General features: G+C 41.2%; 1 protein-coding gene across 4 annotated transcripts in view; it reads right to left on the bottom strand.

Moving 5' to 3' along the window:
• Positions 1-2,306: 2,306 nt before the first annotated feature.
• Positions 2,307-14,597, bottom strand: part of LOC101157941 (potassium voltage-gated channel subfamily KQT member 2) — a 29,907-nt gene continuing 17,616 nt past the window's right edge. For 2 of the 4 annotated variants that reach the window (XM_020704405.2, XM_020704407.2), the window contains 7 exons: positions 14,405-14,583; positions 13,273-13,320; positions 10,688-10,705; positions 9,945-10,050; positions 8,086-8,217; positions 4,545-4,638; positions 2,307-4,470 (listed from right to left, as the gene is read on the bottom strand). In XM_020704405.2, coding sequence (XP_020560064.1) covers positions 3,601-4,470; positions 4,545-4,638; positions 8,086-8,217; positions 9,945-10,050; positions 10,688-10,705; positions 13,273-13,320; positions 14,405-14,583 — 1,447 coding nt within the window. In that variant the 3' untranslated portion in view covers positions 2,307-3,600. The remainder of the gene's footprint in view (positions 4,471-4,544; positions 4,639-8,085; positions 8,218-9,944; positions 10,051-10,687; positions 10,706-13,272; positions 13,321-14,404; positions 14,584-14,597) is intronic. The other 2 variants (XM_011476695.3, XM_011476696.3) reach the window with 2 other exon arrangements.

Genomic DNA, 14,597 nt, shown 5'->3' with positions numbered 1-14,597 from the left:
TCTCACTTCTGAAAAGGAACTTTGTGAGGAGCATCAATGAAGTTCGGACATATTGTGAAGATTGATGAAGATCCGAGTTTCACTCCAGGTGTTAACATAGGTGTTATATATTTCTTTTCATAAAACATTTCAACCACTGAAATGTTGAGGAGGAAATTTCCACACATGCTTGTTTCTGAGTAAACATGTGATGGTGGTTTATTTGATCATGTGGACCCGGAGCCCGGTCCATAGTGACTAGGAAACAGTGAGGCAGCACAGATTGTCTTTTGTAAAGACTCTGTTTAAAATGCAGTCAGTGCATGACCACCATAAACTCTGATTTATGTCAGTCACCGTTATTTATACATCAAATGATCCGTCCCTGCTGTGTGTCATTACGGGAGTCCTTGTGTGTTTAGTACAACGAGGGGGAGGAAGGATCATCCGCGTCTGTCCTTGGTGGATATAGATGACTTACTGCTGATGCTACTTAATGCCTTCCATGCCATGTTTACATGGAGACTGGACACGAATACAGCAGGAGTCAAGGACACGGTCACCTCCTCCTTTCCGGCATGAAAGCTTCATGCTAGCAAAATCAATGTGGAGAATTGGACGCCGCTAGCAGGCGGACCAGTAGAGTTGCACAGCACAACACGCGTCATATTTCGTGAAGCCAGTCGGCATCGGTCCCTTTGATCAGGACTTTCTGATCTGTCAGGCTGGTAATGGTTTCATTGATTGTTGGTTCTTCACATCTATCATCAAAAGATCTCAATGACAAGGTTCAGCAGACCTCTTTTCTTTGATTAAACGCTCTGTTCCCCTGGTCTATGGAAAGTATTACTGATGCCCTCCATAGACCAGAGGACTTGGATCAAACGGATCATTCTACAACACGCAAGTTTTGGAAGCCATGTTACTTTTTTCGTTTTTTTCATCCAGTAAGGTAAAGCTGTCTTCAAACCTCCAACAAAGAGCAAACCAGCCCTGAGTGCTGGTTGTTGAGCGGTCAGACTTTTATTAATGGGCCATTGGGTTTTTATTTGCGTCACCCTCAGAGCAACAGTCCTGGCCTCACAGAGCAGGTTTGCTCATCAGATCGAGCTCGCGATGTGCCATTGTCCCCTCAGTGAGGAAGGGCAGCGGTCGTTAAATGGGCTGTCCGATAAAATCTGTCAAGTGCAGCAATAATTAAATCACATTAGGCTGATGCGTCCGCCTGTCTCAGTAACGGAAGGCATCAAATTAGGGGTTTGCAAATATAAGTTAAAAGAGCCTAAACATTTGTACCACTGTTTATGTAAAGCGTGTTTAAGATAAAGAAATTATAGTTTTGACTTTTTCTGAACAAAAACAGCTAAACCAAGATCGTATACCGTTTAATTGTGGCTTTAGTGACAAAGCAGCTGCCCTCTATTAAATAAAATAATAAAGCAGACTTTCCAGAACATCCATGAAATCTCTGAGTAAAGCTCTCTGTTCCCCTCTAGTGGTAGAAGCTCTGTATTACAATGGCTCCCTAAAACAGTCTGTCTACAACCGGAGGCCCCGGGGCCACAAGTAGCTCTTGGCTTTAATAAAAAATGCTAAATTTTTGAATAAAAAATAGGCTGATTATTCAACCCTGGGGAACCCCGAGAACACTTTTCATCTGGGCTTTGAAAGTTCATTTGACAATTTGTTTTTTGTTTGTTCATTTTTGGAAGCAGCATATAACAGCAGCCAAAATATAAAAATACAAGAAATTTGAAAATACTAAATAAAATAATTTTATAAAATATAAACAACATTAGTGGGTTTGAATCCATGGATTATCCAAGGTTTTGTGATGTTTGTTTAACGCGACATAACTGAGCAAAATGATGGTAAAAGCTTGAATCTATTGTCAAAGTGGTTTATTGCTATATCAGGCTTAAAGTTAATTACAAATAAAAGCTACATTTTATAAAGGAACGGCTTAATGGTCACAAACACAAATAAAATGTATTTTAACAGTAAAGTGAGACTTTGTGGCTCTCACTGGGTTTTGGTCGGTAAGAAACTGAACCACCCGACTCTTTTGGCGTTCAAAAATGCTTTTAACCCTTGTGCTATCTTAGATGACCCCCCCCCCCCCCCTCCCATTGATGTGTTCTCGCTACCATGACAAAGGCGGATAAAGGTGGAAAGATTTCATGTAATCCATGGACACCAGTGAAGATCACAAATCATTGAAGAAAAAAGGTTTAGAGCACTGTCTAGTGGGTCTAGATGACCCAACTCCCAATGGTAAAATGCCTAGGATAGCACAAGGGTTAACGTGAAAAAAAATAGAGACAGACAATTTTCAGTAATGTATAAAGTTTATTTGTCAAAGAAGATGAGGGTGCGGTTACATGGTGTTGAACTCGGATTTGATGTCATGGAAAATCTTTCAGGCCTTGTTGTACAAAACATGCTGCAAAGTTTGTCTCTTTTTATTGTTTTACCTTTTTTCAGCAAATGTGGTTTGAACAGTCTTTACCATAACAGCTTTGCCTCAACATTGTGTCCATTTATATTAAATATTCAAGTTAATCAATTTAATCTAAAATGCTTTTGTCCCTCAGTTTCTAGAAAATCTACTTTTGCTGTTATGAAATGTTAAAAATGACGTTTCTGGATTGTCTGCCTTGCATTTCCTCGCAGCTCCTCGTTTAATGCGTGGCTGTCACAGCTTTGAGGAGTCTGACCAGCGCGTCGCATACTGTTGTTTCTGAACAAGTTTGACTCCATCCGACGTGAGATGACGATACAAAACCTACTAGCTGCAGCGCCAGATCCAGCCCCTAGTGTGGTTCATGTGCAGACGCTGAGATTGCACAAAAACTGCCCCAAAAAGAAGAGTAATTGACTTACAAGTTCATATATCATTTACATGATTCAAGCAAAATCCTATAGAAACATCAAAAACAGTGTAGCCTGAAACCAGCCGTGCATTTTTCTGTTTCACCTTTTCTCTCAGTAAACTCTGTTTTTCAGCAGATTTATTTTTGCTTTTGCTAAAGTTTGGTTTCTAGTCTGCTCATAACTGGTCTAACAGTCAACCTTTTTAGCATGCCATGCAAGACGGTCACCAGTGGGTTGGGGTTATTTGCTGTGGTCGGGAACAAACAGGCTCGGTTACTGATTCGGACAGCAAGCGTTCACCTATTCATCTTTATCAGTGCAGCAAAAATCCATCCATTGAATTGTTATAAGATTCAGACTCTCAGACAATCTTGGGATGAAATCTCTGCAGTTTTCTTTAAGTTATCATCATAAAAAAAGTGCTTTCTAATGAGGTCATAACAGATAGTAATAATTATCCAAATTATCTTAAGGATCTATTTGAATGATGACTGAATAGTATCTGAAAACATTGAAATGAATCCTAAGGTGTAGAAGAAAACAAACCAAAGGAAGTAAATGACTGTAAATGTGTAGAATGAAGGAGGAAGCGCTCTTGTTTGAGGTCAGAGTTGAACCCTCTTCAGCAGAAGCTCTTATCATCCCAGTGAAACCAACACCCCCCCCCCCCCCCCCTCCCTCATTACCAGGAGTGTCTGCTGGTCGGGTTGGCTCTGTCAGTCAGTCACACCGTCTGAGTCCTCAGGCTCATTTCAGTCCTGGCCATCCCTTCTCGCCACATGGCACCTCCCCAGTGAAGGACAGAGGGGAGGGAGCGTACAGGTCGGAGTCTGTGTCCGATTCCCCCTCGGCTATGAACGGTCTGACCCTGGCGCACAGCGAATGCCCGGTTCCGGCCTCCGTCCCCGCCGCTCCACCTCCTCCTGAGCCGGTAAAGTAAGGAGGTCCAAAGAAGTCCTCCTTGGCCTGAGAGATGCTGAACCCGCTGAAGGAGCGCTCCAGCTCCTCGTGGTCGACAGATGGGATGGAGAGAGACGTGTCACTCTCCACGGCGGCGGCGGAGGCAGCATCCTGCTGACACCTCTGCCTCCTGTGGCGCCTCCGGCTCCGGGAGGCGTTGTCCCTGCTGCTGCCGCCGCCGTGACCCGAGGACGACCAGTCATGCGACGGCGCAGGTGGAGGGGGGAGGCGGAACGGGTTGGGCGAACGATCCCCGCTGAGACCAACTGGTGAGGGCGTGTTGGCCATGCTGCTGCCCCAGGCAGGCTGGCTCAGGGGGTGCTGCAGCTGGTGCTTCCAGGAGGTAGAGGGGCGGCTGTTGCTGCCAGATGGAGTGCTCACAGATCTTGGCACCGGCTGCCCAAGGAGAGGATCGTTCCTTTCCAAAGGCCCATCAGAGCACGGGACATCCGGTGCGGAGTACGTCTTCACCTTCACCAGCTCCTTCACCTCCTCTTTGCCATTTTTCTCCTCCTTTATGTCCAGTAGGCTTTGGTAAGGCGGGGCCGGGTACGGCTCTTTGGAGTTAAAAAAGGCCTCTGTTTCAGAATGAGCAATGCCCATCCGCTGTGCGTAAACGTTCACCAGGAAGTCCAGTTTCCTGTCCATACAGACCACCTGTGGGGGGGGCTGCACTGAAGAATTATAGCTCCACTGAAAAATGTCAAATCTGTTTGTTAAAACAGCTTTACCTGCTTCTCCACTTTGACCAACCGTCCCATCATGCTTTGGTCATCTCCAACCTCTCCGTCCACTTTGGGTGATTTACCGACTATCTGGTCAACTCTACAACATCAGAAAGATCCAGAGTCAGATGAGGAAACCATGCGTTCTGACAGAGAGCACTGGGACTTCTAATTTATAACTATATAATGTGAAAAAAATTAAACTAATTTCATATGGGAAGGAAAAATAAATGCATGGGCGTGATTGGAGTCAGGCTGGAAATGAATGTGAATGGAAGAACAGTGTCGTCCAACACATCAACAGACATGAACTGTCACCAGATTTCTGATGGATGATGTGGATGCATGCATCATGAGGTGGAAGCAGAGTTTGGGGTTTCCCGTCCATCTGAGCCCAAAATGCATTCGTCGGCATGCTTCTGTTAGCGTCATGCTTCATTGGCGTTGCATCCCAGAGCAGGGGAGCTCACCCTGTTTCTGCGCCATCAAAACAAGCATTCAGCACCTCAAAGCCCGGCTGAGTGAGGCCATATGATGTGGCTCATTAACATCTCTGCTTTTTTAAGAATGAAACCCCGTGGGATGTAATTTGGCGTTTGTCATCGATCCTCACGCTTTTGCTTCTTTCCGACTGTTTTCCATCAGGAATCTTAACCAGAACGATCAAGTGGCCTGAACTCAAAAGGGTCCATCAGTCAAAGCGATAAGGTTGCATGTTGCTTCTCCAGTCGTTCTTCTAAGGAGCATAATGCAGATACAAATAGGCATTCTGAAGGTGCAATCTATTAACCTAACCTAGGACCTTCAGTGGACTTCTTATGGCGAGGTGTAGTTGGGGGAGGAGGCCCCACAATCATATCTATCCTGGCGAGGCACACAGAGACGGTATGAGTGCAATGCAAAATGAAGCTGTGTGGGAATCACAAAAGCTATGGGACAACACGAGTCAATATATTCCATACATTCCGGACATACGGTGAGTCTGGCTTGCTTCATGGATGAAAAGTGTTTATGCATTTCACTGTTGGAATATATTTCCTCTACATGTTTGACCTTCAGGGCACCGGCATGGGAGGAGCTTATTTACAAGAGGGAAAGCTGATACAGAAGAACACATCAATGTTACATCCAATGAATTGTGAAGGAGTGACATTAGCTACAGTATCTGCGGGTCAAAACTACTCTGATACAACACATAGCTGGACGAATGAGACGGGCAAATCGATGACACAGCATGTGTGTATCCACAATGTTAGTGAATGGCCATAAATAGATGTTAAAGAGCTCTTCTTGTGGTGTCTGGAAGCATTTTCTAGCATCTAGACATGGAACTCTGCTCAAAAACTATCTTTCCTGATACACATTCTGGATCATGATAATGCAGGGTACGTCAAAATTGCATAAAATATTTTTAATGTGATTACGGTGAAGAGTAGAGTAAGTCAAAAAGAAATTTCCCCTGGGAAGAGCTTCGACTATAAGTTTCACTGCAGCAGATAGTCTAAGTTAGCTACAGCCTGTCGCTGAAAGGGCTGCTAAAAGTTAGCATGCTGTCATACCGACCCATTCTGATGAAAAAGATGTTTTTGTTGTTTTTAACATGTTCTTGTGGTATTTTTCTGATTAAGGGGGACAAATATAAAGAAAATTAAGCTTAAAATTGAATTACTGAGTATTTCTTCATTCAAATTGTTGTGAATCAGGAGCTGACTAAAGGTTGAATATGTGACGTATTTTTGTTGCACCATAATGCTAGTTTGGGGGTGTGGGGGGGCTCTAAGCTAGCGGGAGAGCATGTAAACGATCATGTTTGACAGGAAGGGGGTTCAGGGTTGATCTGCGTCAACTCCTGCCGCTCTGCAGAAACTACGTCCTAGAAAACGACACAAGTATTTAAATTTCGTCTAAAGGAAAAGACCACTGAGAACGCTTTTGCAATAGATCAGATGAGTGGATCTTTTAAAGCTGATGTGTAAAAACTGGTTTAGTGATTGTTGATCCAGTTCTCAGATGTGAAATTAATTTTCTTTCACTTTTTAAATTACACTACCACCTATAACGTTTGACGTCCTCTCATTCAGCATCTGTCATTGATTTGGTTTAAAAAGAAATAAAGGATATGCTTATTAAATGTGAAAAAAATAAATGTTGCAAGTCATTAACCAATATACAATCACAAATATTTTATTTATTTTTTAACGTCATAGTAACAAAATATTTTTTTGTATTTATTTTGGAAACATCAAGGTCCACAGGGCCCCCTCCTCCACACCCCATATTTATTTTAAAATGGTTCAGTCCGGCTGGATTGAACCTGGGCTGGAAGGTTGGTGACAGACAGAGTCACAGGGTGAGAGGTAGAGGAGGCCAGAAAAGGAGGGAAAAGAAATTTAGAGAGGAAAAGGAGTTGAAAGTATGTCACCCAGTATTTCAGACAAAAGGAGGGTTTGTGGTGGGAAATGATGGAATTTTAACTCTGTCCCTATAAGCTATAGCTCACCTTTCTCACCTTGGTAGCTCAAGAAAAATGGATTTTGACATTTCACTGTTATATTAGCTAAATGATCAATCAAACATTTATCAAGCTGTTCTTGTTCAGTTATAGTTGACATTCCCTCAGTCATGTTTTTTTATTTTTCATCTTTACTGAAAAACATGAAAAGGTTTATTTCTTATTTAAGAATCAGTTTTTTCTGTGAAATATCAAACCAAACAAATTATTTTGTATTCAAAGAGCTCAGTTCTTCCCATGCTGTACATGTCAGTTCTCATGTTAATTTGTCACATAGATGATCGTGAAAAATACAGTCATAGTACATAATTGTATGCAAGACAGCATCAAAAATATTTGCCACTGTGTATGGGGTCCCGTAAAAATTCGTTTCACGGGGCCTTTAAATCCCTGCTCGTGTCATAATTATGTGAAGCCAAACTTTACCCACGTTTCAGCAGTTCCATATTTTTGGTGAGTCTTTGTCTAAATTCCCTCACTATTCATGACTTTGTCAACTATGGAGGACATTTGCCATTTTTTCGGTAGTATTTCCAAATCCAGCGCTCTGGAAATTTCCCAGAAGTCTCCGCAAAAAACTGGTGTGCAGCACAATGCTATGGATTTGAATAGTTTGAAATTTGAAAAATATTGTCGTCAATGTATATTTTTGTAAAACTGTCCAAGTTTTCATCATCAGTACACATCAATCGTCTTTGTAAAATGTTCAGATTTATCAGGTTTGCACTTTGACAAATGGATGACGTCATATTTGGCGTTTGAAAAGAAGAGAAAAAAAGCAGTGAGCATTTTTTCTAGGGGTTGGGGAGTAGGAGGGTAAGCTGGACATCTCTAAAGAAAAAAAAATATTTGTTTTACTTTTTATTAATTACTGATTTTTTGAGGTTTATTTGAACACTTTTCGTCCAGCTTTCATTTGGTAAAATTGAATATTTTGACTGTAAAACTCTTTTTTGGTAAAACACTTAATACTTCCCCGAGGAGAGGATCGTTACTTGACTAAAGTTACTCTACTTTAAAAAAATGTGAACTTGCCTGGACTGCAGGTTCTTAATGCGACACAGCATATCCAGATGTCCTGCAGAGTACTGCTCGATTACGTCCATGACATCATAAGGTCGTAAGCTCTCTTTGAACCGCCTCTTTGAGACCAGGAACTTCATGACGCTGTTGGAGAGAACGCATGGTCGTCTTAAACCACATGGTCACATCTGAAACCCTGGCAAGAAACGTAAACCTGACAGAACCTTTTCTCTACTATCATGTCCACCATCTTCCTTTGGAACACACTTTAGGTGATGTTGGGTAAAAACCTAAGTTTTCAGGCTGTTTCTCATCTCCTTTCGTGCTGTTTTCTTTAATATGATCTGCTTTAGCAAGTGAATCAAGGTTTTTTTATTCATTTTTTGATTGAAGTGATGGACGTTTGCTCAAAGACAAGCTGGCTGTTATCCAGGAATTCAAACCCCAACCTATTGACTGTCAAACTTTTAAATGAACCAGATAATGATCAATCTTGTAGTAAAAATGGTTACAGTAGAACAGGGGTGGGATTATGGAAATTCGCTTCCCTCCACTCCTTATCAAGTAATCTTTGATTTAATGTCTAATTATCCTAAGTTTGATACGTCTTTGTATGATTGTATGACAGCTGTTTGTGTTGTTTTGTGCGTTACGCTTGCTTTGATTGCTTAAAATAAACCTTTTTTAAATCAAAAATCAAATCAAGTCCTGAAGTGATACACTAAAATAAAAGACAACAGTAAAAAGTGACAGTTATCCTTTTACTCCATCACCTAAAATAGCGTCATTCTTTTCTGTTGGACCTTCTACTGACAGAGACACAAAACGCCCCGTCAGCATTAAAACAGCCGCGGTGGTGTGCAGCGTGGCAGTGCGTCGAAGGCATCTGAGGAGAGCAAAGTTCTCATTTTGGGATTCATATTCATCATTTAGAAATTGTTTCTACTGTTTTTGAATGAATTCTATTCACATAAAGGCCATAAAAACAAGCTTTCCAGAGAGCCATTCTGAACACTTTTTACCAACAACAGACCTTGGAGCTTAACCCAAACGGTACCATGTTATGACTGGATGGATGCAGCTGTTTTTCTGTGAAGCTTGTTTTGTCTGGACTCAAAGCCGCCATGGATGGGAGAACAGCTGAGCGAGGAAGGACCACAGAGACAAATCTTTTAGTCTCATGTCAGAAAATGGACTCTCTGATGCTTTTTCCATTTAGAAGCTGCAGATCATCCAAAGCAGCGTCACCTTCTTTGGTTTTAACCCCGTGTTCCAGCAGCTGAAAGCTTCCTGCAGATCTTACAGTCATGTTGGATTTGTGTGTCAGTAGATGAGACATAATTTGAAACCATCAGCAGCTTCGTGTTTGACTGAGAAAGAACTCCATCTGGTTCTGGTTCTGGTTAAAACAATGGTCTTCGGAATGAGATGATGGTTTGTTCTTCATGTGTTTGATTTTTTCATTTTATTTTAGGTATATAAATACCTTTTATGTATTTAATGCTAACTTTCTTCTTATTGTAATTTTAGCTCCATTGTGTGTAAGTAGATTTCTAACAAGGTGTTTCCTCACAGCAGAGCCAAATGTTTCTGAAAGTTTCTTTTTTAGGTTTTCCATATAAGAAGCGTTGGTTGTGTTTGGGGTCATGGGGTGTAAATGCCAACGGAGGGGTGGGCGGGCTAATTTGAATGTGAGTTTCTGTGTCTATGTCTTTAATTGTAAAGTTTTTTAAAAGCATGAAAAACACCTTTTTATAAAGAAGGTTTCATTAATTTTGATTGAAAAGCAATTCCCAAAGGTAAACTGCAAACAAATAATTCAGATATTTTCACAAAGTAAAAGTAAAAACAATATAACAGAGAAACCTTACCAGATTGCTCTGATGGTAACTTTCAGTCCTGGTGGTAGCTCTTGAGCAAGAAACTCACAGTTACAACTCTTGTCATCTCCAATTTCCTCACCGGGGAGGCTTGCCTCTGAAGAACAGAAACACCGTTTTTGAGTTCTGCAGCCCCTTTCGACATAAAAGGCCAAAGAAAAGAAGCAAAGAAAGGCCACGTTTGTCTTAAGTTCAGTCATCCCGTTGGGTTGAAGCCAGTCGCCATGTTAGTGCAATGAGCGAGCTTTGTGAAACAATAAGAGAAGATTCAGGAAGTGCAGAATTGAAGGATAGAGCGGAGCTGCTAAAGCTTTACAGAAAGACACAGACTCTCTTCCATCACCAACTCCTGATTGGCACTGTGACTAGCAGTGCTGGACTTCTCTGGAGCACTTTGCACACAGATGCCAAGCAGGATTCAAATCAAAATCTGCTTGGTAAAGTAAGGTCTCTTCATGCAGAACAAAGCAGTGACCCTGAGCACCAACGGCTCAGGTGAGCTTTGGAATTTGTTGGCATTTGACATGAACCCATTGTGAGATGTTAGACGATACCTTATTGTTCAATCCTAAAAAGTGTCAATCAACACTGAATCAATGATTTTCCACCTGGAGATAAAGTTACAAAGCAGAAGGGTTCATGTCAAGTGAACACGTCTCAACAGATTTCCGCATGCAGTTTACTTGACTTTTCAGGTTTCTCAAAGAGGCCAAACGAATATCCCTTCGTCTTACTTATTAAACCTTCAATTGCTGCAGAAAGAGAGGAGAGAAATGGAAGATATGTTATGGATCTCAGTTGGGTGACAGAAAAAACACTTGGAAACAAATGACTAAAACTCCTTGCAAACAGTATGGAATCGGCGGTCTTGGAGGATGTTTTTATTCTTTTATCTTCTATGGTTAAAAATGACGAAGCAGGAAAGAGCTCCTCATGAGCATTTGAATGTAAAACGCCAACAAAACAGTGACATTTTTGGCAATTGTTCATTGAGAAACAAAATAAAAAAATTAGAAAAACCAAAGTAAATAAGAATATATTTATAATAAGTATTAGAATGATTGCTACATCTTTTTGAGCACTTTATAAACTTCTGAGGAAACCCAGGATGGTGAAACAGCTGACTCAGCTCTGCCCCAGCCTCACAACCAATGTAAACAGGAATGTCAAATCTTATTGTGCACGGCGATGCGCTCCTCCGTGTCGCTTCAAACTTTCTTCACTGTTGAAGTTCATTCGGCTTCATCATCAAACACAAATTGACAACTAATGTCTCAAAGCGCGACACAAAATGGGACGAAACCAAAAAGCATTTGTCACATTTTTGAAGATGAGTGAAGATGCTTGTTTGATCGCAGTCTGGGAAATTGGATTGTTGCAGAAGCGGTGTGTAGGCTTTAGTTTAACAGAAAAAACAAACACTGAGAATAACAAAAATCTGGGGGAAATCAGACTGATCCAAATGGTAAAATCATGGCTTGAAATGTGTACAAATATTTTAACGGTAAAATCTAAACTACATCAATCTAAGCAGATGCAGTTTATCTTTGGCTCAAGGATGAGGACTTCTACAGTCCCATGGTGTGAGGCAGGAATGATCTCTTCTAGCAGTCCTTGTGGCAGTGAAGCTGCCTTAGCCTCTTGGAAATCCAAATAAAATCAAATTAATCAAGATTTTGACAGTCTCAATCATCTCAAAAATGGGAAATTGTCTTCATTTTTTTCAATGATAGCCGATATAGGAGGAGAAAATCCTCCAGCTGAACCAGGTGTGAGGGCAACCGTCTATCGTGACCATTTGGGCTTTGAAGGAATAATCATAATAGGACAAAAAGATCAGATACAAACTGTTCAAATGAGACACATCTGTGCCTAATAAAGAGAGCAGTGATGAAAACCTCCACATCACCCCCAAAACATCCCTCACCACCACGAACCTTCAGCAGCACAACTGAAGGTGCGGTTCAAGGTCACCCACGCCAAAATGACCTTTTGGTTTAAGCAAAGAGGAACATTTCAGATTCAGTCTTAAAATCAGGGAGTTGGTTCACCAAAGGAGGAAGGCTCAGCCCCCCACCTCCCAAACCCCACTGACAGCTGTGGAAAATTCATGAACACAACCAGTTTCATTGAAGGTCGTTAAAAGAGGTTCAGAGAAGTTAAATCCTCAAAGTACTTTTTTCTCTCTCTTCCATGTATTCGTGCAAGTTTATTCACAGTGTTATAGAGCTTTAACATTGCAGATAGATGCTGCAGACATGCGTCATGAAGTTCTTACCTCGGCTGATGCTAGAATGAAACTCAGAAAATTCAAAAACACTGAACTAACAAAACCCTTCTTACCGTCTGCCTCCCAAATGGAGGGAAGGTGTGATCACATCACCCACTGATTAGTATTGGGCTGATTTAAAGCAAATTTTTTTTTTTTTTTCTTCATGGTCGTTGCCACCTTGGCTGGATTTTATCTGCAAACGAGCCTCACGGTCATTACACATGCAAAGGCCAGTGAGAAGGTCAATCTGATGGCTGAAAGGCCACAAAGCTTAGGTGCAACTGCAAGGTCAAGGATCGAAAAAGGAGGAATGTGTTGAAGGAATGGTGAAGGTCTTTTCAATCACAATCTCATCATCCACTATCTCTACTGTGTCAGATTCTGCTACGTTTGGTCTTTAACAACCTGGAAGCCAAAGGGTTGCCTCTCATCCCAGCTTCCTAAAACATTGCTGAAGTTTCTGGACAATCTCTCATTGCAGCATCAGAGATGTGGACCAGGAAAGATGTGTTCTTCTCTGGAACAAGAATCCATCTTTCTGCTGCTTGGCTTTAACCCTGGAGCAGAGCTGCACAGTGAAACATCCCCCTGGACTTGTGATCAAAGCCATGAGACCAATAATCAGATCTGTGTAGCACCAGCACAAAGACACGCAAGGCAGATTGAAGTTCTTACTCTTGTCAAATATAACGAAAAAGCGTTTCAGCTAAGAAGGGCATAGGTTTTTTTTTTAGCACATTCTTTTTTACTCAGCTTTGATTGTAGAAATATGTTTGTCTTTACTGGATTTGAAAACCTATTTACAGTTTGTGATTGAAAAACTGCAGATGTTTGAAATAATGTTATAAAAATATAATTAAAAAAAACATCCTCCAGGAGGACTGACTCCATATTATTTGCTTGAGTTGAATTTTCTTGGTCATGTTTGCAGTGCCTGAACTCAGAGGTCTGTAGTGATGAACTGAATTATTGACTATATATAATCATAACAAAAGTATTCAATAAAGACTCAGGAGATGGTTTTCAAGTCACGATGACTCGTCTAACCTGGAGAACTCTTCAGTCCAAAGTCTTCATTCTGCATTTCAATCAGGACTTTAACATGTCATGAGAAGAAACACAGCTAATGAGAATTGATTGAGTTTGTTCAACTGAAAAGCAAAGAAATGATGAATTAGACACTTTTTGTTGACATTGATTCAGTGATCTGGATGATTCATGAATGCACAGGAACGTTCCTGAAAAACGGTTGGGATCGGTCACAGTGTTTCTGTGCCTCCAGCCCAGAGCTGCAAAGTTCCTTTATATTACTTTGACATTTGCATGAATGGAAGCGTTGCATACCTCAAACAAAACAGTGATCTGATTATGGGCTAGCATGCAGAAACTTCTTTTCTTTTTACATCTCTGGATGTGGAACATTTATGAATGAAAAGGTTTGGTGTGAGATTTCAATGATTCCTGAATTTATTTAAAGAATTCTGACTTTTCATCAGCATTTGGATCACATCAATGCTGAATAAACATTTGGATACCTAGGGGCCTGATGATGCTTTTCTGCATACCTCAAGTATTACGACAACATTTATAATTACACAACAACAACAAGATATTATTATTATTATTATTATTATTAACAAATGGAAAAATTTCTGTTTTGGTGAAAGAATTGTGAAGCTGCTGCTGGTTTTCTTCATGCAGCTCCTCAAAAACACCATGGGAGACGGGACGGGGTAAATCAGGAGTGTATGCACTCCTGGGCCGCTGTGACATCACAACAGCTCATTCATTCAGACCGAGCATCTTTGCAACAGCTTGATTGACAGCGATTTAAAAGGAGAAATACTCAGACATGTAAAAATGGAACAATTTTTATTACATTTGTTCTCTTTTATAAGAAAAACAAAAACTCAAAAAACGTGATTTTCATCAGAAAGGGACTTTAAAGTTTTTCTTGTTTTTGTGTAGCCATGTCAATGTTGCTTGTTCTAAATTGTGTTGTAACACTTTTTAGTGAGATGTGGCTCTAATATGCCCAAGCAGCAGTGAGCTGTGTCAGCTCAGCGAGACGCAGCCCTCAGACGGGAACATCTGGACCGTTTTAAAAAGTCTTGGCGGAACAGAAAAGAACAAATGTGCATTTTCTAAGAAGCTGCTTCATTGCAGTGCGTTTCCTCACCCTCAGAGTTCTGTCGACCCGTCCCGCTCCGGACTCTGAAGGCATGCTTTGGCCCTCGGTTCTTGTCTGTGAAGCCCCAGGGCTTGCTGGGACTCGCCTCAGCTCCATCTTCTGCCCCTTTTCCCATGGGGGCTTTAGAGGGACTAGGAAACACCTTTTCCTTCAGACTTGGCTTTCGACTAAGAAGAAACCA

Source organism: Oryzias latipes, chromosome 7 (assembly GCF_002234675.1).
Source record: "Oryzias latipes chromosome 7, ASM223467v1".
Lineage (NCBI taxonomy): Eukaryota > Metazoa > Chordata > Actinopteri > Beloniformes > Adrianichthyidae > Oryzias > Oryzias latipes.
Note: the sequence above shows the minus strand (reverse complement) of the source record. Positions and strands in the feature narration are given on the sequence as shown.